The sequence below is a fragment of the Watersipora subatra genome, chromosome 7, assembly GCF_963576615.1.
Source record: "Watersipora subatra chromosome 7, tzWatSuba1.1, whole genome shotgun sequence".
Classification (NCBI taxonomy): Eukaryota; Metazoa; Bryozoa; class Gymnolaemata; order Cheilostomatida; family Watersiporidae; genus Watersipora; species Watersipora subatra.
The window spans coordinates 37,538,724-37,565,626 of NC_088714.1; the positions used below are offsets into that span (position 1 = coordinate 37,538,724).

The window sequence follows — 26,903 nt, forward strand, 5'->3', positions numbered from 1 at the left end:
AGTCTCGACATTATCTTTCTGTTCGATCAGACAAAGACAGTATGATATTGTGGTGGATGGCTTCCCCTTACGCTTAACCAAGCCCGAGCCATGCCGAGTCAAGGCCGGGCCAAGCCGTTCGGGGTCCGGCCAAGTAGAACGGAGGCGGAGCTTACCAGCTATATAAGCTTGGACATTTGTGTAGCAGAGCAGAGCTGTTTTGGGCCAGTTCATTGTCTGTTACTTGATCATTCTTGTACAATTTATGAACTAAGCAGAAGTACAGTCAAACATGGATAACTCGTCCACGGATAGCGCGAACACATGGTTAATTCGAACATTTCCTTTGGTCCGTTCCCACGTAATGATAAATTGCTATAGATAACTCGAATTCAACACTGTTAATTCGAACTGTTTTTTTTGCCCAACAGCTACCGAAACGGTTGTTTTCGCTTTAGAAAATCACTTTATTCAAAGCCATAGAGGTAAACTTCATCTTTTCGTAATTCATAAGCGTCGTTATTACCACCATCGGCACAATATATTTGTCAACGACTTTTCTAAAAGTTTGGTGAAATTTGATTTATACTGCGATACGATGAATAGCACGGGTTAGCCGGGTCACGCGCGCAATAATTTCCGCCACGCACATACAAAACAAAAATCGCATGTTGTTTTGTATGTGCATGGCGAAAATCCTTGAGTGCGTGACTCGGCTAGCCCGTGATGAATAGTTTTCCGACGTTGATTCCGTGTTGAATCAACGTCGGAATGTTGAATGTTTAAAATGTTTTAAAAAATGTTGTAAGTAAACGTATACGTTGTCTGAGCTACAAAAAACTATTCATCGTTTGACCTAAACACAGAATACGCGTGTACATTCAATAAGTATCTATTAAAAAAGCGTGAGTGATATAGAATGTACAGTAAAACCTCGTAAAACTTCTAATTGAACTGCCTCGGAGTGTTGCTCTTAACGAATCCCAGGTAAAGTAAGGTAATCTGCATAAACTTCAAGAAAAAACGGCAAAATTGATCGTGGGTAAAACCCCAAAAGAATAAAATGTCTTTTCTTTTGAGCATTTCAACAACGATCAAGTTTTGCCAATGTCAATCTGAAAAACGTCCTGGCAATAACATCACCTCAAACAACAAACCAATCTCAAGTGACAGAAAAATCTCTATACTTTTTCATGAAAACATTTTAAACTTTACATTAGAAGCATTTAATTTGAAACAAGCCATTTGTGCTTTTGATTTATATTATAGTTTGTATATGTACATGTATCTACTAATAAATAAGTAAATATATGGGCTTGTGACAGTGCTCTGATAACTTGAATGCTCTGATAATTCGAACACTTTCGCTCGGTCCCTTGAAGTTCGAGTTATCCATGTTTGACTGTATATGTATAAACTCATGCACCGAGTCTTGTACTAGTGGAGGAAAAGTGAAGGTCGCACCAACCCTTCACACTGGTGGCAGCAGAGGGATTTTTAACGATCCTAAGAACTCCACCACAGGTACTCGCATCAGGACCACTAGACTCTGGATGAACTGGGCTGCCTGAAAATCGGCGACATTGCTCTAACTGGAGGAACTTCCTGGCAACAGGAAGAAACCCAGAGAGGGCTGTGGAAAGCCCTGCAGCATCGGATCTAGTATATGTACTGCTCCGGGAGCAGAAACCTGCGAAAGGCTCCGACAGGACTTGCCCGAGGAGGCATGGTGCTCCTACTGAAAGAAATTTTTACAGGAAGAAACCCGGAAGGAGCTGTGGAAAGCCCTGCAGCATCCGATCTAGTAGATGTACTGCTCCGGGAGCAGAAACCTTCTTAAAGGCTCCGACAGGACTTGCCTGAGGGGACAGCGTGCTCCTACTGGAAAATATTCCTCCAGGAAGAAACCCAAAGAGAGTTGTTGAAAGTCTTCCAGTATCGGACCCAGTAGATGTACTGCTCAAGGAGCGGAAAATATTAAAGGCTCCGACAGAGACTTACCTGAGGAGGCAGCGAGCTCCTTCTGGAAGAACCTCCTACATGAAGAAACCCGGAAAGGAGCCGGCCGCCACACACACAGTAGAAGCACTGCTTTGGAAAATGTGCAGAAACGTACTTGAAGCCAAACATGGCCGTTAGAAGAGCAAGAAGTGCTGATCCGGGACCCGACCAACTAGTCGATGTCCTAGAACAGGTACTACTGATGCCAAGGGTTCAGGAACCGGCACCACATTTTAGGACTCCCGTACCCTTGAAAGGGAGATGTGGAGTACTTCATTGCTCGCTTCACGAAGGTAGCCAACGCCAACCAGTGGACGGACGAAGCAATCCTATTGCCCCTCCGGGAAGCACTGGGCGAACAGGCTGAGGACTGCGGATTGGCCGAAGACTAGGAAGCCATTTTCAATGCACTTCGTGCAAGAGTCGGGCTCTCTGCCAGGCAGGCGCTAAGCCAGCCCAACGCCCTTAGGTGAGAGGAAAGGACGACACTTCAGGAGCATGCTTCGAAGGTCGAGAGGTCGGTACGTATTGCATACGGAGACCTGCCGAATCGACACCGAAATAGTATGGCTATGGAGACCTTCAGCAGCTTGCTAAGGGACCCTGCCCTGCAGCGAGATCTGTTGGCCGTTCATACGCCCACGCTGGCTGACGATGTGCGGGCCGGGAACGACTACCTCCAAATCTAAGGAGGCGAGCGTAAATCCACCAGATCTTCTGTACGAACCATGGAGGGAGGAGCCTCCGACTCGGTGAACTCAGCCGAAACCGATCTTATAGGACGACTAGCCGGACGACCGGCCGGTCCAAACTCTCATGGACAAGGTAGAGCGGCTCCAGGAGCAGGTTTGCAATCTAACTGAGAGGAGCCAGTCAGCTACCCTTTGCTGGGAATGTGGGCAACCGGGGCACGTACGGAAGAATCGCTCTCGCCAATGCACCAAACCGGCCACAGCAGTAGCTCCGACTACTGGCTGTGTCAAGGCCAAACAACCCAGGAAACACAATAGGACTACACAGGATTCAGTGACAGCCAACGGTTAGTTTCAACCAGCAAGGACTAGACCGACGAAAATTTGTGTGCAGACAAGGCCTGTGGAGACACGAAACTACTACCGGTCCTTGGGTGAGACCAATCTGGACATTCTCACTGTCCTGGAGGCCACCTACGTCCTTTCATACAGACGGCAGGGATGTAGCCTGAAACAAAGGAGGGTGACCCTTAAATTCCTTCCACTCCAGATATTGAGAACCACACCCACTGGACCGGATAGTCGGAAGCCTGCCTTAAAAGCAGCAAGACCGACCCCCTTCTCCGCCTTGAGAAGGGCGATCACAGGAGCCGTGTGTCTACCCCAGACGTGGGACGGCTCGAGGGACCGACCCTGCCCAACTACGGAAAGGAAGTCTCCCAGGCCGCACGGAAAATGTTTTGAAGGACACCACTACGGCGCAAGCCCTCAGCCAACCTCACTCCACTAGCTATTTCTTCCCAGGAAGAGTAGAGGGGCGGCCTATCCAGTTTCTTTTAGTCAAAGAATGCACCACAAACCTGATCAATAACAGATTGCCAGGAGCCGTACGGGACCAACTCGAGGAGAGTGACAGCCACGGACTATTGGGTGATGGAACACGACTCCCTTTCTACGGCATAATCCGTTTGACCATCCGCCCGAGGGATGTAAAGACAGAGGAAGTATTTGTGGTTAACCGTCTGAGCGAGGATGCCATACTCGGAACGTCATTCTTTGTGGCCCATCAATGCTCTCTCGAATTTGAGCAACCGGTGGTCCAAGTGGATGGCACACACTTAGTTTGCACGGAGCGACATGGGCGGCTGCTACAAAACAAGGTACAGGTGATAAGGGGGGTAATGGTTCTCGCCCAGACAGATGTGGCTATACACTGTCGCTTCACCTCACGAAATTACTGCCCCATGGGACTGATCGAAGGATTTTCCGACGAACCTCCGGTAGCAAGTAACCTGAATCAGTCGGGACCCAAGGGACAGGTCATCACTCGCTGCATGAAAGCTACGGAGCGGTCATTGACCTGCAGCGAAACCACTATTGGCACTTACATGGAAGTGGAGACCCTGCAGGTCGAAGAAGACGATCCCTTACTGTGTGACGCCGGTCCGACTTCAATCAATTGAGTGTCAACTCTCCTTGAGGAGCTTTTCCAGGCGGCCCGGCAGAACTGCGAGGGGACAGCCAGGAAAAGAAGGCCAAGGCCGAAAGGCAGGTCTATGGATCTGCTCAATTGGGGGCTTATCAAGCCAGCCGGAGAAGCTTGGAGCTACCCCGTGGTGTTGGTCCGAAAGGACAAGTGGCGCTTCTGCATCGACTATCAGCGTCTAACCGCCATCACCGAGCAGGAAATTTACTCTCTATCCAGGATGAACGACAGCCTGAATTAGCGGCTGCCGGACACTCTGTCCGGCAGCCGCTATTTCAGCACGCTTTACCTGGTGGGCGGGTACTGACAGGTACTCTTTAATGCAGAGGCGCAGGAGAAGTCGGCCTTCTCGGCACGGTCCAGAATATGGAAATGGAAAGTGTTGCCTTTCGGACTGGCGTCCGCCCCTGCCACCTTCCAAAACTCATGGAACGCATTCTCCACGGCCTCCACTGGAGAACGCTGCTACTATATCTGGATGATATTATAGTCATCGCCCCTGATTTCGATACGCATCTGAATCGGCTGGAGGATGTCTTTCAGAAACTCCACAAGGCCGGACTGAACTTAAAGCCGTCCAAGTGCGAACCAATGAAACTATGAAAAAACTTCAAAGGTTCCTCGGGATGGTCGGCTGCAACCGACAATATATCCCGAAGTTCGCCACTACAGTGCATCCGTTGCACTGGCTGACTGCGAATGGAGAGCCCTGGAAATAGACGGAAGGAGAACAGAACACCTTCAACACGCTGAAGGATAGTATCAGCACCACCCCGATTTTGGGGATACCCAGATTCCCGGAGGCAGTACATTCTGGATACAGATGCCAGCGGATGTGGAGGGGGCCGTGTTGTCCCAAGTACAGGGGGCTGCGAGAGGGGATTGCCTACTGCAGTGGGACCCTCTCCTTTTCGGAACGCATTTTCTGCGTCACTCGACGGGAGCTGCTTGCGGTGGTAAAAGCAGTTAAGCACTTTCAGCCGTATTTGTATGGCCAGAAGTTCCTCCTACGGACGGACTACGCGTCACTCTGGTGGCTGTGCAGGAGGGAACCCTTGAACCAGGTAGCTAGGTGGCTCGAGATCCTGGCGAAGTTCCGCTACGTCATGGAGCATCGGTCAGGGACTCACGACGAGAACGCAGATGGGTTGAGCCGGCTAACCTGCAAGGACTGCCAGCAATGCATGAGCATAGAGCAGAGGGACGGGGCCCCTCACGGAAAGAGTTGGCAAGGGAACAAGGGCCGTTAGCCGTGTGGGTACCAACCAATTGCCTGGATGGGACTCTCGCCCTCCACAGAGCGGGATCGACCTTGGGCAACGTCACATACCCTGGAGGGTCGGCAACTCGCACGGGACTCCCGCCCCAACCGTTGTGGGATTGAACCTGGGTGCCAGAGGTTCCCCCGAGGGCCTATCTGCCCCACCAGGAGTGGCAGGACCAAAAGGCGAACTGGCAAGGACACAGACCACCTGACAAGGACCAGTGGCCATCATGTACTGTGCCACAGGTACAGGTGTACAGGTGTGTACAGGTGTGCCAGAGGCACACCTGGAAGTCGAAATATCCTGCATCACATGCGAGGCTCTCTGCGCATACGACAGGAGGCGTGCTGGAAGTCTGCGTGACCCCGCAGGACCACGCCAGATGGTGCCATTTGCCCCCGGTTATGCGGGAGACCACGGTGTTGCAAAGGCGTGGAGGGACAAAGGCGGCAGAAAAAAAGGCTCTACACCGACGACCCTGGCAGAAGGTCAAATACTTTTTTCTTACCCGGGCAAATTTTGGTTGTACAGCTGGTTATAGCTATTTTTCAAAGCTTGTCTGTGGATGTGATTGTCCAACTATAGCTATTGAAATTTTCGAATAACGATTCCGTATCCCCGAATATTCGATCTCGGACCCTCTGGTTTACCAATCAGACACCATACCAACTTTGCCACGCGATCTTGATCATTCACTAGGCAATACATGTCAGTATATAGGAGCAAATAAGAAATGGCTTTGCGTACTACCCAGGGTGATTGTGTAACGTCGCAGAGACGAAGAGCTCTTATTAGTAAGCTTACTCAAATTATCTATTGGCAATGTGTCAGGCTAACGGCAAGTGGCAGGTAACTCTCATTACCTCTCATTGTGTTGTTCCCATTGTAATGTTCTTTATTCTAATACTGAGTTTTACAATGGATTGGTAAAAGACACTCCAAGTATATATGAATAGAGAGCCGTTATAGCAAAAGTATTATCGTTGAATTCTACATTAAGCAAGTAATTGTTTCATAAATAACCAGCTAGGTATAATACTAAAATGACCTAATAAATTTCATTCACAATGTAATGCATTGATTGTCCATTGTAATGTCCTAACACATTGTTTATAAGCTGATTCTTAATACTCAGCCGAGAAGCACAGCTAGTTATATTATATATTGTTATTATAGTGATATTCTTTATATAAAAGATTTGGTAGAACTTTGTGTAGGCCATTATCCCATAACAAATGATAACAAGTCATGCCAACTACTTGCACATGCATTAAATGTTGACTTGCATCAAAATTCACATTACAGTTATTTGATATCAAAATATTCACCATGTCTTACTCTGTTGTGTTGTAGGTGCCAAATATGTTGGAATGTGATTACAAGCTTTTTAAAGCTAAAAAACGAACAGTTAATCGCATCCACTCGAGACCGTAGTTTTGATTCTCTTTCCAAAACTGCTCAAATGTGACGTAGCTGTGAGAGATGGTTTCTGTTTACACTTTCATGCAACCTTATTCGTCGAAATATTTTCACAAATATACTTCACGCATTCAATAAAACCATGTCTATCGTTCTTACACGTTTGTTTTATCGTCATTGTAATGCTGTCACTTTTAGCACTGATATCTTGTAACTTACCGTAAAAATTCATTCAATTTTTTAACCTTACCTCGAAGGAGTACATATCATTGTCTGATAATCATGACGAGCCTGTTGATCATCTGTGATAATCGAAAAGTGCTGCAAAAACTATTTGCGATGTATTGGGTCACGTGATCAGATTACGACTTGACGATTAGATCAAGCCGAAACGAAACTGTAAAGTAGCGAGCATCTATTTTTGATAAGGGGTCTTCAGTAAAACCCGAAGTGTTTGTCATAAACTAGTGCTACGAAAAGTTTTATCATGAGCATTTTTTATTGGCCTTTCAATTCATGTGATAACATCACGTGACAAGACAATAACCAAACTGTAATGACTACGTCAGATAAATAAACAGATTCCAATCTACGGCGGCTTTTCGTTTTTGAGCTTTTAAGAGCTTTTAATCACATTTCCACATAACTGGCACCTACAACACAACAGAGTAAAACATGGTGAATCTTTTGATACCAAATAACTGTAATGTGAATTTTGTTGCAAGTCAACCTTTAAGATATTGATAGGTTTCGCACGGCTATAGTAGCATCAAGAGATCAACTGTGCATCCATCCCGGGGTCATGAAGGAAACGAGTAACCAAGCTAAACAGGCAGCTTGTCGCGTCAAGGTGCAAACTCGTCAGTGTCATTTCTACATTAATGTTGAAAGTAAGCAATCCATATACTAACTATTTCATCAATTTGCAGCTGATTGAGTTAGCATCGTTGTCTTGATATAGTTGTAAGTTCGTTCTCTGATATGTACCTGATATGTAATTTATGCTTAGACTTATCTGCTCTCATTTACAATAGCCAGGTGTTCTGCGTTGTATATGAGCCTCAGTAGTTGGTGTGTTGTTATACACCTGCAAGGTCATAAGTCCAATACCAAACAGAATTTACCTTTTTCTTGTGTTGCTGAATAACTGATCGTACAAGTGATGCCTCTAAAACAAGTACCTCCTCAAGACCTTGACCTTGTAAGTATGCTAAGTATTGATGCCTCTAAAGCAAGTGAGTACCTCCTCACGACCTTGACCTTGTTAGTATGCTGAATATTGATGCCTCTAACACAAGTGAGTACTTCCTCATGACCTAGACCTTGTTAGTATGCTGAATATTGATGCCTCTAAAGCAAGTGAGTACCTCCTCAAGATCTTGACCTTGTTAGTATGCTGAATATTGATGCCTCTAAAGCAAGTGAGTACCTCCTCAAGATCTTGACCTTGTTAGTATGCTGAATATTGATGCCTCTAAAGCAAGTGAGTACCTCCTCAAGACCTTGACCTTGTTAGTATGCTGGGTATTGATGCCTCTAAAGCAAGTGAGTACCTCCTCAAGATCTTGACCTTGTTAGTATGCTGAAAATTGATGCCTCTAAAGCAAGTGAGTACCTCTTTAAGACCTTGACCTTGTCAGTATGCTGGGTATTGATGCCTCTAAAGCAAGTGAGTACCTTCTCAAGACCTTGACTTTGTTAGTATGCTGAATATTGATGCCTCTAAAGCCAGTAAGTTCCTCCTCAAGACCTTGACCTTGTTAGTATGCTAGGTATTGATGCCTCTAAAGCAAGTGACTACCTCCTCAAGACCTTGACCTTGTTAGTATGCTGAATATTGATGCCTCTAAAGCAAGTCAGTACCTCCTCAAGACCTTGACTTTGTTAGTATGCTGAATCTTGCAGAGAAAAAGGATCTGTTTGCATTGAATAACCCTAATGATTCCAAGTCCAACATACTTGACATAGAGGACTTGAAGATACTTGGTAATAAACACAAGTGAGTTTCTCACGGCTCTTCAGTTTAAGGGCAAATTTTAACCTTTTCCGCTAAAATCTTGACTTAAGATCACCTCTATTCATTAATTTTACTACATACAATGTAAAGCTGAAGCAAATTTTTCCCCACGCACAGAGTAACTTTTTGACACAATTCAATTGTATAAGTCTGTAAATATGTATTCAGCTCTCCTTCACATTGTTTGGTTGTGCTATGTTCGATTAATCATAAACACTACTTCGCACCCTAATTTTTAGCTCTCAAGTCTCTGAGGGTCTTCAAAGTCTAGCAATAATCGTAGGTTACGATTATTGCTAGATGGTAAAGTTATGAGTAAAGTGAAAGATGGTAATGCCTTTCTTAAAATTAAAACAGCAAAGTTCAGTTTTGTTGTAAGATTGTGGGTTGTAAATAGTAGATTTTGCTATTCCTCTTAGATTTTAATAACTATGAGTTACATGATGGTGTCAATGTTTGACAGAAGAACTTGTGAATGCTTTTGAGACTCTTGTACGTATTCCATTTGAAAACGCTGATAAACTTTTTGTTATTAAACTATAAAAGTGCTTAAAATTGTCTTTATCGTTTCCAAGCATAATTATAATTATTAAAAATTATGACAAATTGCCTTTCAAGTAGGTAGAAATTAAGATACATTGCACCCTTGGGATACGATTTTAATCTGTTCCAGGGTTCGCATCGTATGGTGAAAAAGTTGTATGGATGGGTATAGAAACCATAGTAATTATATAATGCAAACATCCCCTGGTAAAAATCATCAAAGTTTTATCTAATTATCATACATATTAAAATTAGTAACAAAATAGCATGTTAACTTTAGTAACTATAGTAACTGACAGTAACTTTAGCGTGTTTATTGGTTATAATCTGCATTTAAATGTGCATTACTATGTGCTATGTGCAGTATGTACCGTAGGAAGAAGTTCTTACCTTCTAGACCGACTTGCGTATAAAATAAACTTTGAATTTAACTTAAATGATATTAGCTTACTAAACAAACACTGCTAAGTTTTAGTATCTATTTTTAAATATTCTACTCAACTTCAACCTTTTATCACTAAAATTTTATCAGCTATCAGTTTCTGGCTTCGTTTTGACTACAACTTTTAGCCGTCTTCATTAAAACCTTTTTCAACCTAATTTGCCAAGAAAGCCCAAGCAATGCTGTTTTTGAGAATGTTCTGTTTAATACACAATGAAATAGATTTTTGTTGACAGGTTTAAAGAAGTTGTCTGACCACTGACTTGTTGATAGGGGCCACAACTCCAACTTTGTCACTGGTTTTAAAGGGAAAATATTGCCACTTTTTACATGAGAATCGCTGAACTTAGAGAAATCCGTCATCATCTCTCTTTCAGACATTGTAAAAAATTTTACAGCAAACAGCATTTCAGTGTCATTGTTACTTCAACATTTTGTAAAAAGCACACCGGCAGCCAAATTTGAACTCGGGCAAAAATATTGTTGAATTCGTATGGTGGAATAAGTTTTGTATGGCTAGGTGGAAACGTCATTTTCCACTTCATAAGGCGAAAAAACGTATAACGAAAAAATGTAAAAAGTTGTATAAAAAATCGTATAATCGCATCGCAAGGGAGGGCTGTAATAATTATTGTATAGAATGAGTCGTTTTTTCAATAATCGTAGGTCAGTATGTTGACTTGTACGGTATATAGTATGGTGCTGTTTATGTAATGGGACCTATCACTTATTCGCCAGCATTGCATTTTCCTACAGATGCTGCCCCTACTATATAAGCCGTAGCGCTGCCAAGGACTATGCTGACATTATATTCATGCCATATAACTACCTGATAGACCCTGCGGTAAATAATTATTCTTTCCTTTTTCTCTAACATGCTCATAAGAATGTATGATTTTTTATAACTATAGAGTAATTGCCTGTAAGTCTGTCAGACACGAGCAGGAAGGGCTTGTGTTATCAGCAGATTTATAGCGAATGTCTGGCTGGAGAAAATTGTTCATTAGGTTTTAGTTATGATCAGCTATACATTTATGTTCTAAATTTATAAGTTTATTAAATTGCAGGCAACTCATTATTGAACAAAAAACTGTATCATCTATATATATATATTTCTCGAAGTTTGTCGTCGTTTGTTTGGATATCTATATGTCCATCTAAAACTATTAAAACCTTGGATATTCCAACTTCGCATTCTGCTGGACTCGATTCATGTAGATTGCACCCGCAGGTTTGCAATCCAATTCTCTATCCACAAGATTACCAAAGCTCTTACGGTTAATAGCTTTTACTATATACATGTACTCTATAGACCCTATTCTCCATTGCACGTGCATTGACGTATTAATTGAAATTCTATTAACTCTATGAAATGCGATGGTTTTTCATGTTTTCGTGAATTTCTATTTCCGGTTTTTTGTATGATTAAATTGTAACGTCAAGGTCAATACTTTTCATGCGGACAATTGTATTACTCTAGGACACTTATATTTCGCTAGTATTTAGTTTCGTGAGTAGTATACAGAGTTAAATTTCGCAGCAACTTAATTTCGCAGCTCTGATGAGTGTGAAAATATAGTGATGTGAAAATAAATACAGTGGAACAAACATAATTAGATTCTTCAGGTTCAGTTTACCGATAAGAAGAAAATTTCAATTTGGGACTAGTTTGTAATTGTAAACCGCAGGTAGAATAGTGTGGGCGAGGTCGATAAAGCAATTTGATCGCTTGCTGCCATTTGTTTCTTGGACTATTAATGAACAAAGCTATTTAATTTCGTGTTTTCGCTCGTTCGTTATGATAGTTTAGTTTCACACATGAAATTTTCGCGAGAGGGTGACTCCGCAAAAACGCGAAAGTTAGATGAGGCGAATACATAAGTGTCCTAGGGTATCTCGAGTAGGAATAGCCTCTACATTCTCTCTCTGTACGGTCAGACAAAGACTGTATGATATCCCATTTTACATTTGTACCGGTATCGAGAGGTACCAGTATCGTCGTACTCAAAGTTTTGATGGATAGCTTCTGGTAGGACAGTAACCTTTTTTATACGCACACGTCTATGTGCGAATCGCTATTATTAATTCAACGTAATCAGGATTTTTATTTTGTTTTCTCAGTTCATATTAATTGTATCATTACCAAATGAGCTTTTATTGTAATTGTAGCAAAACAGACTTAATTTAGTTATTACTTGCTAATTATTTTACATTTACATTTAAACACTTTTATAGTTGTTTTATTTTGTTTCTTGCTTTATTTGACCAGCTCAAAACACTTTTCTCATAATATGAAGTTGAAAGTTTAGAATGTTAACTCTTGTTGTAAATGTTAAATAAAAATAATTTTTCTGTGCAGACTTTTGTTACCCGGGAAACACCGGCCATTCCACTAGTTTTAAAAATCATTCAATAATTATTATTTGGTATTTGAAAGCTTTTGGTCTTTCAATTGTCACTCTACTGGCTCAAAAAACTTCCTCTGGTCGGCACCAGAAATACATAAGGCATTACAATGTTAGCTTCAATTCTTTACATTTTGCCTTGTGTGTCCACAGTTCTTTTATACATGCCATGGAGGGGTAGGCCAACATATATTTGGTGTCGGTTTGAACATATAAAAAAGCAAGCTATCAGAATCTGGTCTCATCAATAACTTGCTGGCCATCAACCAAAGACTACACAAGTATTAACAAGAATCTTTTGGTGCAAAATTTTACAGTATATTCTTACTTTACTTTTGAAAATATTACCAAGAAAGGCCAGTGTAAATTGTTGTTTGTGTTTGGTCAAGCAACAGAGGAGCTAAAAATTTCAATTGTAGGAACATTTGCTTTCACGCACACTGGCTCATCACATATAAACTAGCATTGAGATTAGAGGTTCCCTATTGGTTGTTCTTATTTCTTTGTCAGCGCTTACTTCTATTAGTTTTCATAAATGAGAGTCACTCTACTTGTATATTTTTGCTAATCAAATGAAAAAGATTTAAATTTAATTTTCTGAATAAATAAAAAAAGAAAATTGTTTCCTTTTGAACATTTCAAGATTCTTCTACGCTTCAGCTATAAACTGTTGGTTCAGCTACAAACCAGTTTATAGCTGAGGTGTAGAAAAATCTTGAAATGTCCAAAAAGAAACAAGTTTCATTTTTTATTTATTCAGAAAATTAAATTTAAATCTTTTTCATTTGATTAGCGAGAATATAAAAGTACATGCAAGTGATTTGTTGATAATCCAACCTCAGCCGAAAAACATTAAAACTAAGTCAGACCAATCACAAGACAGTCAACGCTGTTGTGCAACCTGATTGACTGGATATACTTATTTTTATATAGCAATCTGTAGGCTGTTTTTAGTAAAAAGTCATGGGAAGTGAGAAGTGACTTCAAATAGTGAAACTGAGGTGCTTGTGCTCCGAATTAGACCCGAGAAGTTTTCAATGCTCAAACTTCAACTCAAGTGACTTTGAGCACCTAACACTCAATTCAATACACATGCACTTGATATGTGAATGTTATCAAGTTAGTTGTGCTTATCACAGTACGCTCAATCCTATGCTAGTTCGATAATGATGGTTAAAAATCTCTTTTGTTTTTTAAAACCTCTCCACTATTAGAATCGTGTCGTTTTCGACTTTATTAAAATCATAATATTGAACATTGACTAATATGTTTTCCCATCTTTATTGCTCCTAGCTGTTTTGTTGAAAAGAGTCACTGCAGTTCTTATGTCTAGCACTTTGTTCTGACACCTTTTCCTAAGTTCTTCATGATTCCAAATGTTTAATTCACCGACTTTGTTCAATCAGCATCACGAGTTTCAAGTGGATCCTAAACGAGCACTCACAACATTCACAATACTCACAATATTCACAATACTCACAATACTCACAATATTCACAATACTCACAATATTCACAATACTCACAATATTCACAATATTCACAATACTCACAATATTCACAATACTCACAATATTCACAATACTCACAATACTCACAATATTCACAATATTCACAATACTCACAATATTCACAATACTCACAATATTCACAATATTCACAATACTCACAATACTCACAATACTCACAATATTCACAATACTCACAATATTCACAATACTCACAATACTCACAATATTCACAATACTCACAATACTCACAATATTCACAATACTCACAATACTCACAATACTCACAATATTCACAATACTCACAATACTCACAATATTCACAATACTCACAATATTCACAATACTCACAATATTCACAATACTCACAATATTCACAATATTCACAATACTCACAATACTCACAATACTCACAATATTCACAATATTCACAATACTCACAATACTCACAATATTCACAATACTCACAATACTCACAATATTCACAATACTCACAATACTCACAATATTCACAATATTCACAATATTCACAATATTCACAATATTCACAATACTCACAATATTCACAATACTCACAATACTCACAATATTCACAATATTCACAATATTCACAATATTCACAATATTCACAATACTCACAATATTCACAATACTCACAATACTCACAATATTCACAATACTCACAATATTCACATTTCTACAATATGTAGAGATTTTCTATCTATTTTCACCATTGTAATTTATTAATATTTCACAGTACAAGTTTGTGACAGTCAATACCATTTAGTTCCGCATTTAGTTTAGGATGCATTTAGTTCCTGTAGTGGTCAGGCTATAAAGCAGAGGTGGGCACTTGAATTAACACGCTTGCTCAAGCATGCCTTAAGGCTTAATCACAATTGAATTGATTCTTCGGTGTCTTTTACTTGCAGTGGAATTGAGTTGAATTCTACCGGTGAAATTGAATTGAATCAGCTCAAGATTTACTCTCACCAGACGATTTGACTCGATTCTCTCGTTTCTATAAGCAAAACGACTCGAGTCAAAATGCACCAATGCTTCCTTTTATTATTGCTACCTATAGATTACTAATACTTCTATGATTATTATTACCTCTATGATTATTATTACCTCTATGATTATTATTGCGTTAACGGGAAATCCATAACGGACGGTAATATCTTACGTAAGCCGATCTGTTATTTGATTTTCGCTGGAGCCAAGATCTCAATGCAGTTCAATGTTGCCAGTTGCACACGTTTCCGCAAGTCTTCGATATCATTGCGTATATTTTTAGTCAATAATATGTACTACGCACTAATATTGTATAGCTCAATGGTTTGCCTGTGCTCTGACAATAAGCGTAGTTATGCCATTTTTATTGCGCTTCAAGTAAATAAAATTTAGTTAGGCATACACACGCCAGTCATCCAGAAAGGTATGTTTATTTGTTTATTTTTATGTTTATATTTATAGTCATGCTTATATATTTATTGTTTGGTATTGTATTGTATGAATACTCACCTTAACTCCCTCGCTACGGAATTACTTTATCGTTTATTCTGCTGGACAGCCATTAATGATGGCTCGCCTTACTATTTATACTAAATATTGATCTCGGATCACAGAGTTAACAGACCACCCAACATTTTGCTACAATAAATTTAGAATATTGGGCTACCATTTTGCCAAACAATGAACCAATTAGTTTTTCTTGTACTCAGACATTGTAGTGAAAAACCGCGAGTTCCAAATTTTCTTATTTCTCCGCTCTGTAGATAAAAAAATTGTAAACAACAACCTAAAAGTATTTTTGTTTGCGAAATTCTTCAACATCAGGCCTCAGATATTTCTAATAACTATATTTTTATATTAGAAAATTTTGGCCTGCGTTTTAGGTATACTGTAAAAATGATAACATTTTTCTTTTGCAGCCGGTTTCCCGAAGCTGCAAAAAATATTAAACTTCGTTTGCCAGATTCATTAATTGTTGTGCAAATTTTTCTGTTGATTCCATAAAACTATAAATTACAGCTCTATGACAGAAAATTTTGATTCCACAAAACTATAAATTACAGCTCTATGACAGAAAATTTCGATTCCATAGAACTATAAATTACAGCTCTTTTCCATAAAACTATAAATTACAGCTCTATTCCATAAAACTATAAATTACAGCTCTATTCCATAAAACTATAAATTACAGCTCTATTCCATAAAACTATAAATTACAGCTCTATTCCATAAAACTATAAATTACAGCTCTATTCCATAAAACTATAAATTACAGCTCTATTCCATAAAACTATAAATTACAGCTCTATTCCATAAAACTATAAATTACAGCTCTATTCCATAAAACTATAAATTACAGCTCTATGTCAATCACTCAGCTGACAGAAACTTGAAAAATAACGAGTGTCAGCAAAATGCTTTCAGAATAATTTAATTCTGTCCGAACGAGCGAAATATTTCGTAGTGGGAGACTTGATATTTTGTAGTGGGAGACTTAATATTTCGTAGTGGGAGACTTAAAACACAATAAACAACAATAAACATATCTACTATAAACACATTAATCATGTCTACTTGTCATATTGATAGATACGTAAAAGACATGGAATAGACTTGGAAGGATCTGTTGTCATATTTGATGAAGCTCACAATCTGGTAAGTTTCATACCATTAAAGACTAGTACCGTCGCAGTCTGGGGCCTCGGGTAAGAAATAAGAGATTATCATGTATGATAACTAACTGCACAAGTATTCCGGAATGTGGCAAGGCGGTCCAAAAGTACATTTGGTAGAAAATGTCGATCTACAAAGCCTAAAGCTACGAGTTTGAATCTTGTTGAAAGCTATTTTTTTCTAGCATCAAAACATGGCTTCAGACTGATGGACAGACAGACTGATGGACAGACAGACAGACTCTTATTATATTAAAGATTAGCCATAACTGTAGGAGTAAAAGGTCTTTAGCAAGAGTTGGTAATTTAACAATGCTTAGTAAATTACCTGTGCTCAGAAGTCTTTAAATATTTAACACGAGGCATGTTCAATATTTAGTTTGATTTAATTATTGGTTTATAGTTCAACAATGAGCCACATTCAAACGACAACATTTTGCTTCACGTTAAAACACTCGGTGTATAGGTAAACTTTGTTTTATTAAAATCTGACTCTGGTAAGTATAGTATTGTAAACCCGCAAAGTGTTGAATTTTATGACAGTTGGTTAAAGATTATTTTATGCAGTAGAGTCTTATACAGTAATTATTATTACATATACTTTACAAAGACATCTGTGTATTTATGTTGTATTGCTGTAGTTTTATGTCTCAAACATCGTTGCTCACTTACTATTGTTGCTCACTATTAGTAATTAAACGAAAACTGTCATTTTTCTTGCAGGTTCATTCATAATTTATAATTTATTGTTTTACTCGTATAGCTTCACAGTTTTCAGGCTTCCCGTATTGCTGTTGTTTGTCAGTGAACTTGTTGATTGGAAACTTGTTGATTGAAACTGGTTCACGCAGGCCCAAGTAGCCGAAGAATCCTCATCTGTAGAGATCACTGGTCTTGAAATAGCATCCGCTCTTCAGGAGCTTGATGCCATTCTAGGCTACCTCGAGAACCTTGGCAAGGATCAGCTGGAAAACGATAACTTCGCTCATGGGCCTGACACTGATAGTTTGAATTTTGAACTTCTTACTTTGGAGAATGTGACAAAACTTAAAGGTGACAATTTTTCAATACTCTGTTTCAAAGTTTTGTGTAATACTGTGCTCGTTTGAAACAAAATTTCTAATAATCACCCAGTTTTGAAGGGGATATTTGTTTGGCATGTGTGAGGTGATACTTGACATGACATGTATGTGGTTAGTCAAGGCCATGGATGCAGTGCCTGATGCTTTGATAGTCCAGGCGTACTTACCGTAAAATGTGATTTCTTGAGTTGCTATTTTGTATTTTGTAAGTAGGTAATTTTGAAATTTAGCACAGCTACTTCAAGAAGCTCAGTTGTAAACAGTAAATCATCAGTCCATCAGCTGCGCTTGAGGTAGTCCCTAACAATTTGTTCTGAGTTATTTCCAGACTACACAAGACCTGTAGCAGGTTGTAGCAGGTTGTAGCAGCTTGTAGCGAGTTGTCCATGAATACAATCTTCAATTCTACAAGTAGATAAGTCAATTCAAATGTGATTTTTCTCTAGAGCTCTATAAACTAGGTATGAGATGTAGACTTTCCAATTAGATTTACAGTAAATAGTGGCAGTGACACGATACACTCAGTTAGTTAACATATAAAGAACTACAGCTCATACCCTGAGAGAAGATAACTCTTAAAGTCAGTCAAAACCTTACCCGTGATAAAACAGACAGTGAAGAATTGAATGGCTCAGAAGTGGTACTTGTAGTTTTCATTCAGTAGTGACTGCTATTTCTATGCTCGGGTTATTTAGTGGCAATGCCTTTTAGTTGCTTACAGACAATGTCTGCCAACTAGCTCAACACGTGTTCAAAATTCAAATATTTCCAATTATTGCTGTATCACATGTGTTAGCGTTTCAATGTTCTGAGTTGTTACTTTAGGGGTCTTGTTACTTTAGGAGTCGTTACTTTAGGATGGTACATGGTTTGTATCTATCTTGAGGTAGTCAGGTAACTTCGGTAGAGGCTCCTATAACATAAATGCCAGATAACGTTTAAAGATTACGCAAAGTCTTTGCTTTGTACTGTGTAAGAAAATCCATGAAACCTGAAGTGTCAAGAAAGGGCAACGTCTCAAATTTGATTTGTTTGGTAATATTTCTTGCCGCATTTGTTAGAAAAAATGACGTGTGTATAGCGTTATATATACTATACAACTTCCATGGCATTCTAGTTTGTCATGGTTGATCGTCAGAAACGTCGACCAAGCAGAGAATAGGTCATTGCGCAATTGTTAATAAATACTTGAAGGCGATCAATCGGTGCAGGTGTTACGGCGTCGGTCTATCAATCTGAATTCCACAAGTTGGGAGTATTGCCGAAAGTTATCTTTTATGCTAACCTTGACCCCTAGTTACAGATAGACGATGGACAGGTAGACGCCGCTCTTTTTATAGGAAAAATATCTTTTGTTTTGTTTTATTATAGACATAAAATACTTGTTATTGGCTTTACTTTGCAGAATAGACTGCTGTCTAGAAAAAATTAACAAATCGGTGAAAATGGACATCAAATTTGTGCGTTCCCCTTCAACATATTGTAGAATTAGCGTAACCACTGTGTATAAAACAGCAAAAATAATCAGAAAAAGAGACAAGTTGTCAATGCAAACTAATAATATTACGGTTACGATGTAGCCAACAAATTAAAAAGTCAAGTGTAGTTTTTTTTTTTATGGCTTACGGCGTGAGTTTGGAAAGATGTTGGAACGAATTAAGCAATTTACATGTATTATACTGTTCGTAAAACGTAAAATCCTTATAATGTAAACATTCCTGGAACGGATTATTTATGTTGTAGGGGCACCTACTGTAATTAGATTACTGTATAGCAATAATAAAATAGTGTAAGCTCACAAGTTGCCTGCACTTGATTCCAAATGATTCCAATGCCTTTTAGGTGTGCTGATAGACCTTGAAAAAGAAATAGGTAACATAGAACTGAGCCAAGATAGGGAACTAAAAGAAGGCGGAAGATACTTGTTTGAACTGCTGGGGAAGGTTGAGCTAGGGTTTAACACTTATCTTCCGATATATCAGATCGTTGATGCTGCTATTGGATATCTTACAAGTGGTGGTGAGTGTCACTTACCACTAGTTTCGTGCTAACCATTGACCTTATGACAACAGTTTTAACACTGTCTTGCACTGATATTTGCATATCTAATATAACACTGTCTTCATAAGAAAAGGCTACATCAAAGGTTCGGTTATGAAATGGTACGTCGGTACGAATGGTACGTCACCACCGCATTGAGTTTCTCTACACAAACATTGGTTGAAATATGATGAAAGGCATAATAGCAGTTTTAATGTTAAAGATGTAGTTGCGTCAAAATTTAAGTTGATCTTAAAAGAAAGCATTTTTTTTCTCTATCAGTTGATATGTTGTTTGTTGTGTTACGCGATCGCATTGCCAAGATATTTGAAGATTAAAACCGAAAAAATCTGATCACCGTAAAAACGCTCAGGCCACAAAAACGTGCCCAGCCTCGCCAAAAATGATGTCACGCGTTTGGTAACCTCTCTCTATCTCTCGTATTCACATCGGCTATTTGCGATAAAAGTCTAGTCTTACGTGGCTCTATTGGCATATATCTTATTTTGTATTTGCTCGTGTTGGCTAGAATAAAATTTTAAATCCTGCTACAGATGCATTATTATGAATGTTTAAAAGGCCTCAAATAACGAAAATTGAAAGTTTGTTCTACTCACTTTCTCCAAATCTTGTGTAAACATTTGGGTACCGACTACCAATTCTACCGGTCTACGGTAATTCTGTCTAGTCACTTTATGTAGAACGCGGTCTTTGTATCAGCACAGTTCTGCAGCTACCCATATAAACGATATACAGCCTCCCATAAGCCCCGCCCACATTATGTCGCCTATTACCTATTGCCTACGTACTAGTTTCTTACTAGTTTCTTACTACTAGCAAGCCACCTCTTTGGAAAGAATATAGACAGGGATAGAGTTTTAAGGATGAGAAGTCTGCTGCAAACTGGATTTGAACTCACATTCTCCAGTTCTGCGGACACCCATATACCATATCCGATTCACTACAATATTCTGCAAATCATGTTTTGCATTATCTTCAACAATATTATTTTATTATATAATTTTTACAAGCAAAAATATTTTCATCTCGGCATAAAGCTTTTATTAAAAATATTCATCAAGTCGTGGCCACTCACATAGTATTAGCTGATACAATAAGACAAATTCATCTACTGCAACAAACTCAAACAAAACATCATCCAGCACGCATTCAAGTCTCGCTTTCTCCTTTATGGCAGTTTCCACACAATGACAAAGCTTCTTCGGCTGGTGGGACGACATAAACATTCTGTAATCAGTAAAACAAGTAAATGTAAACAAAGTAGATGCAATAAATATGTCATTCATAGATATGTCATTCTAAAGCGTATCTATTGACAGCTTCCAAATCGGGAGTTAAATAGATTGCGAGTGTAATTTTAAAAACGAATAAACATTTAATAAAGGCACAAGTACGCCAAGCCAACGATTCGAACCTTTGGTTCTGGAAATTAAAGATTTGCAATGATCAATCGATTTTACCCACTTCCTACGAGTGAAAATAATTTGTAATCATGACTCTAATTTACCAAAGAAAATTCGAAAAAAATATTACAGCTAGGTAAAACGGCAGATAAGCTATGAAACGATGATTGGAGATAGCATAGAATTATCATTTTAATAATTAGTATATGTATTTATGACTATAAAAAATATTACATTTACTAAAGTATAGAAAACTAAGTTAATTTACCTCCATTCTGTCTTCTTCTGCAGCAAAATGCTGCTGACGCCTGTCAGCTTTGGCAATAGGCTGTCTACTCTAATCTTTTACTGAAAGTTGCTCAGATAACTCTGAGTAGCGGTCGCTCGAACTTGAAGCCATTTTAAAACTATGTATAACTTAGTAATTGTTGAAATGCGTTGAATCAGTAACGAGTAACGAGATCTAATTAATAGAATCTTCGAGATCACAGACAACGCGTTTTACGAGTGATAACATTTGTTACGGCCTATATAAAAATTTCGCACGCATGATTGGCTAACGAATCGACCTCATATTTATCGCTTGTGGTTTTGTTTCAGATAACAAGCTTGTGACGTCACGAAATTGCCACCCGCTGGAACGTGAGCTTTTTAAAAGAGGGCCTCATTCAAACGCATATATCTATGGACAGGGTTGGTCTACAAAGACAAAAATGGCATCAAATTGTAGCTGATGTTTTAGCCTTTTATGGGTCCTAATTTCATTTTTGACGCAACTACATCTTTAAGGACTCATTATGCTGAAGGTTCCCCAAAGTTTTAGAGCGAATTTTCACAGTTGACCGATCACAATCGACCTATCACATTTGATCTATCGCAGTCGATCTACTGCAGTCAATCTATTGCAGTCGACATAGCACAGTCGACCGACCTATTGAGAATGACCTATCCCAGTCGACCTATCACAACCGACCTATCACAATCAACCTAGCACAATCAACTTATTGCAGTCGACCTATCATAATTGACCTATCACAGTTGACCTATCACAGTCGACTTATAGAGCACTGGCTATACGTAGTATACTGGCGCACGCAATACGCTGTTGAGCTGAGTTTCTATTAAGTGGTATCACCTCATGGATACTTGTTGATACATTGCATATTGCATATGTCCATGATGGCCCATGATTGCTGCTAGGTATAGCATTTATGCTATTAATAATACTACATCATCTCAATCACTAGTGTTACATGCTACGAATTTTGGAACTTCAAAGTTGTGGTTTTGATCATGGGAATGAAGAGGACGTATTTACATGATATGCAGGAGTGGGAACAACTCCCAATTGCTCGTAGCTAACAAGTTTGCACGCTACGAAGAAATTGTCGCGCAACACTGCGTTTTCTATATTAGCCTGTTGTGCTTATAGCTACAGCAGGGCGCATATTTTATATCGCTCCTGACACTATTAAAATGCGTCTAATGTCAATGTCAAAACGTGCGGAAAATTGTTCTTTCAAATTTACAATGACTATTCATCACATCTGCCAGTTGGTTGTACGCAGCCGTATTCTTTTTTCTTTGACCATCTATTTTTTAAAAAATGTTTAACGCAGCCTCTAGGTCGAGCATTCTGATAACTAACTCATCTGCGAACATAGTGTTCACTATTTTAGAAAAAAACTCCGAATTTGAAAGAGAAATTTCCCACACATTTTAGCATTTTCAAGACATATATATGTAAAACATATTTTAAAACATAAAATATTTTTAAAACACGTGCGTAGAAAGCAGAGCTGCGTAGGGGTGCTGTAAGGAAGTCACCAATGAAAACGATAAAAATCCAACCTCCGATCGCAAAGATTTGTGCGATAATCCGAATATTTATGTTTACATCGTACACAGTACGGTACTTCATTCTTGATACGATGTTTACATCGTACACAGTACGATACTTCATTGTTGATACGATGTTTTCAAAAATACCCCTCTTGAATCGAATGTTTGAATCGCTTTGAACAATTAAATATGCAACGTTTGAAACCATTTACATGCTACGAAGATGAAAAATACGACAAACATTTCTAGCGTGTAACATTAGTGAATGTTATGCATGTCTTGTAGATGTTAAAATAAGACTACCAACAATGTCTAGTTTGCATACCGTTAAAGCAAGAACATGGGAGCCTTCGTGTTAGAATTTGAATAATATTTCCTAACTACAACATATGTTTTCCACAGGTTATTCCGGTATACATTCTAAAGCTTATGGACTTGGCCGATTTGTCAATTTTCTCAAAGTTGTATTTGAAAGTGACTCGTACAATATCGCTCAGTCTCCTGAGATGAGGAAGTCACATATGGCGAGCTTTTATAGGGTAAATATGTATTGTTCTATGTCTATCTTTGTTATGGTTTGATAGTGTAGTATGTATCACCTGTTCTATGTCTATCTTTGTTATGGTTTGATAGTGTAGTATGTATTACCTGTTATGTGTATACTGTTAGTGTTATGGTTTGATAGTAGGGTATGTATCACCTGTTAAATGTATACTGTTAGTGTTATGGTTTGATAGTAGGGTATGTATCACCTGTTAAATGTATACTGTTAGTGTTATGGTTTGATAGTAGGGTATGTATTACCTGTTATATGTATACTGTTAGTGTTATGGTTTGATAGTAGGGTATGTATTACCTGTTATATCTATACTATTAGTGTTATGGTTTGATAGTAGGGTATGTATTACCTGTTATATGTATACTGTTAGTGTAATGGTTTGATAGTAGGGTATGTATTACCTGTTATATGTATACTGTTAGTGTAATGGTTTGATAGTAGGGTATGTATTACCTGTTATATCTATACTGACGATAAGTGAATTTTGCTGCATTATGCGAGTCATGATTGAGCAAAGGTATACGCAAGGCTAGTCATTTAACATGTATATTGTAATGGTGGCATCTTTTTTATATGATTGCTAGCTCAGGCGTACAGTAGATGCTCCTGCAATATAAATAATCCGTTTTGGGAACTTCTGTTACACGTTACGTTTTACATTATACGAACAGCAAAATATATGTCAATGATTTAAATCAAATTTGAGAACTTGCACTGACTTGACATTGTAGACTATACGGGATTTTTATGTAAAACAAAGCGTTACAGGAGTATCTACTGCATAATATTTAGTAGGTAGCTAATATAAAGACAACAAGTAAACAACAGGGACTGTAATATTTTGCTTATATAGTCGCACATTGTCATTATTTAATTAGCATTTGCACAGTGTCTAGTCTTATAGCACTCTTATAATACTCCGAACAATCCATAGATGCTACAATAGCATAGGTGTTACAATATCATATGTGTTACAATATCATAGGTGTTACAATAACACAGGTGTTACAATATCACAGGTGTTACAATATCACAGGTGTTACAATAACATAGGTGTTACAATAACATAGGTGTTACAATAACATATGTGTTACAATAACATAGGTGTTACAATAACACAGGTGTTACAATATCACAGGTGTTACAATAACATAGGTGTTACAATATCATATGTGTTACAATAACATAGGTGTTACAATAACATAGGTGTTACAATATCACAGGTGTTACAATAACATAGGTGTTACAATATCATATGTGTTACAATAACATAGATGTTACAATAACATAGGTGTTACAATATCATATGTGTTACAATATCATAGGTGTTACAATAGCATAGGTGTTACAATAGCATAGGTGTTACAATATCATAGGTGTTACAATAACACAGGTGTTACAATATCACAGGTGTTACAATATCACAGGTGTTACAATATCACAGGTGTTACAATATCACAGGTGTTACAATAACATAGGTGTTACAATATCATATGTGTTACAATAACATAGGTGTTACAATAACATAGGTGTTACAATATCATATGTGTTACAATATCATAGGTGTTACAATAGCATAGGTGTTACAATAGCATAGGTGTTGCAATATCATAGGTGTTACAATAACACAGGTGTTACAATATCACAGGTGTTACAATATCACAGGTGTTACAATAACATAGGTGTTACAATAACATAGGTGTTACAATATCATATGTGTTACAATAACATAGGTGTTACAATAACATAGGTGTTACAATATCATATGTGTTACAATATCATAGGTGTTACAATAACATAGGTGTTACAATAACATAGGTGTTACAATATCATATGTGTTACAATAACATAGGTGTTACAATAACACAGGTGTTACAATATCATAGGTGTTACATTATCACAGGTGTTACAATATTACAGGTGTTACAATATCACAGGTGTTACAATAACATAGGTGTTACAATAACATAGGTGTTACAATATCATATGTGTTACAATAACATAGGTGTTACAATAACACAGGTGTTACAATATGATATGTGTTACAATAACATAGGTGTTACAATAACATAGGTGTTACAATATCATATGTGTTACAATAACATAGGTGTTACAATAACACAGGTGTTACAATATCATAGGTGTTACAATAACATAGGTGTTACAATAACATAGGTGTTACAATATCATATGTGTTACAATAACATAGGTGTTACAATAACACAGGTGTTACAATATCACAATATCACAGGTGTTACAATATCACAGGTGTTACAATAACATAGGTGTTACAATAACATAGGTGTTATCATATCATATGTGTTACAATAACATAGGTGTTACAATAACACAGGTGTTACAATATCACAGGTGTTACAATATCACAGGTGTTACAATATTACAGGTGTTACAATAACATAGGTGTTACAATAACATAGGTGTTACAATATCATATGTGTTACAATAACATAGGTGTTACAATAACACAGGTGTTACAATATCACAGGTGTTACAATATCACAGGTGTTACAATAACATAGGTGTTACAATAACATAGGTGTTATCATATCATATGTGTTACAATAACATAGGTGTTACAATAACACAGGTGTTACAATATCACAGGTGTTACAATATCACAGGTGTTACAATATTACAGGTGTTACAATAACATAGGTGTTACAATAACATAGGTGTTACAATATCATATGTGTTACAATATCATAGGTGTTACAATATCATATGTGTTACAATATCATAGGTGTTACAATATCATAGGTGTTACAATAGCATAGGTGTTACAATAACACAGGTGTTACAATATCATATGTGTTACAATATCATAGGTGTTACAATATCTTGTATCCAGGTATACATTCATGAAAGAGAGCCAGCAAACAAGTCTTACTGGTCATCAGCGAGCACTGCCAATCGACCTGGTTCGTATCAACCATTGCTTATTGTTCTCCTCATTAAGTTACGTGTTTGGTAGGTTTTTGTTACTGCATATTATTATATATTCAATGAGCTGAGACTGTGATCGGCTGCAAATAATTGAATGTTTTTGTTTCATCGGAAGACTTTTGACGTCATGACACTTGTTAACGGTATTAAATCTCGAATGGTTAAACACAAATTTTTCGGATAATGGCTCAGTTAGTGTAACCTTTCATAAAATTAAATACTATCAGGTTAGTCTCTTGCGCTAAACCTACATTCTTAGTGATTAACGTGATACGTAGTTGCTTGTCAAGTGTGGTCATAGTACGGGAGCGCTTACACTACTACCACTTATTTTTAATCTTTTCTCTAGTTTTTAACTTATCACCTTAGCTTTTCGTTTACTGACTTGGTTTCAAAAATCTCTGTTTTATCAATTATCGTTTCTATCAATTCTCAAAAGTGCACAGATTACGGCTAAAGTTAGTTTGGAACAGTTAGTTTTGGCGGAACTTGTGACTGAGACAGGGCTTAGTAGGAGATACTACTCCTACTGCTCCTCATTCTAAACAT

The 26,903-nt window shown here is 38.1% G+C and overlaps 1 protein-coding gene across 2 annotated transcripts in view; it reads left to right on the forward strand.

The window, feature by feature from the left end:
• The window catches only part of LOC137399562 (regulator of telomere elongation helicase 1 homolog), a 146,541-nt gene that overhangs the window by 35,962 nt on the left and 83,676 nt on the right, over positions 1–26,903 (forward strand). For both annotated transcript variants that reach the window (XM_068085740.1, XM_068085739.1), the window contains exons 5-12: positions 7,590–7,732; positions 8,748–8,841; positions 10,601–10,688; positions 16,361–16,426; positions 17,295–17,496; positions 19,368–19,544; positions 23,234–23,370; positions 26,260–26,329. In XM_068085740.1, the coding sequence (XP_067941841.1) occupies positions 7,590–7,732; positions 8,748–8,841; positions 10,601–10,688; positions 16,361–16,426; positions 17,295–17,496; positions 19,368–19,544; positions 23,234–23,370; positions 26,260–26,329 (977 nt within the window). The remainder of the gene's footprint in view (positions 1–7,589; positions 7,733–8,747; positions 8,842–10,600; positions 10,689–16,360; positions 16,427–17,294; positions 17,497–19,367; positions 19,545–23,233; positions 23,371–26,259; positions 26,330–26,903) is intronic.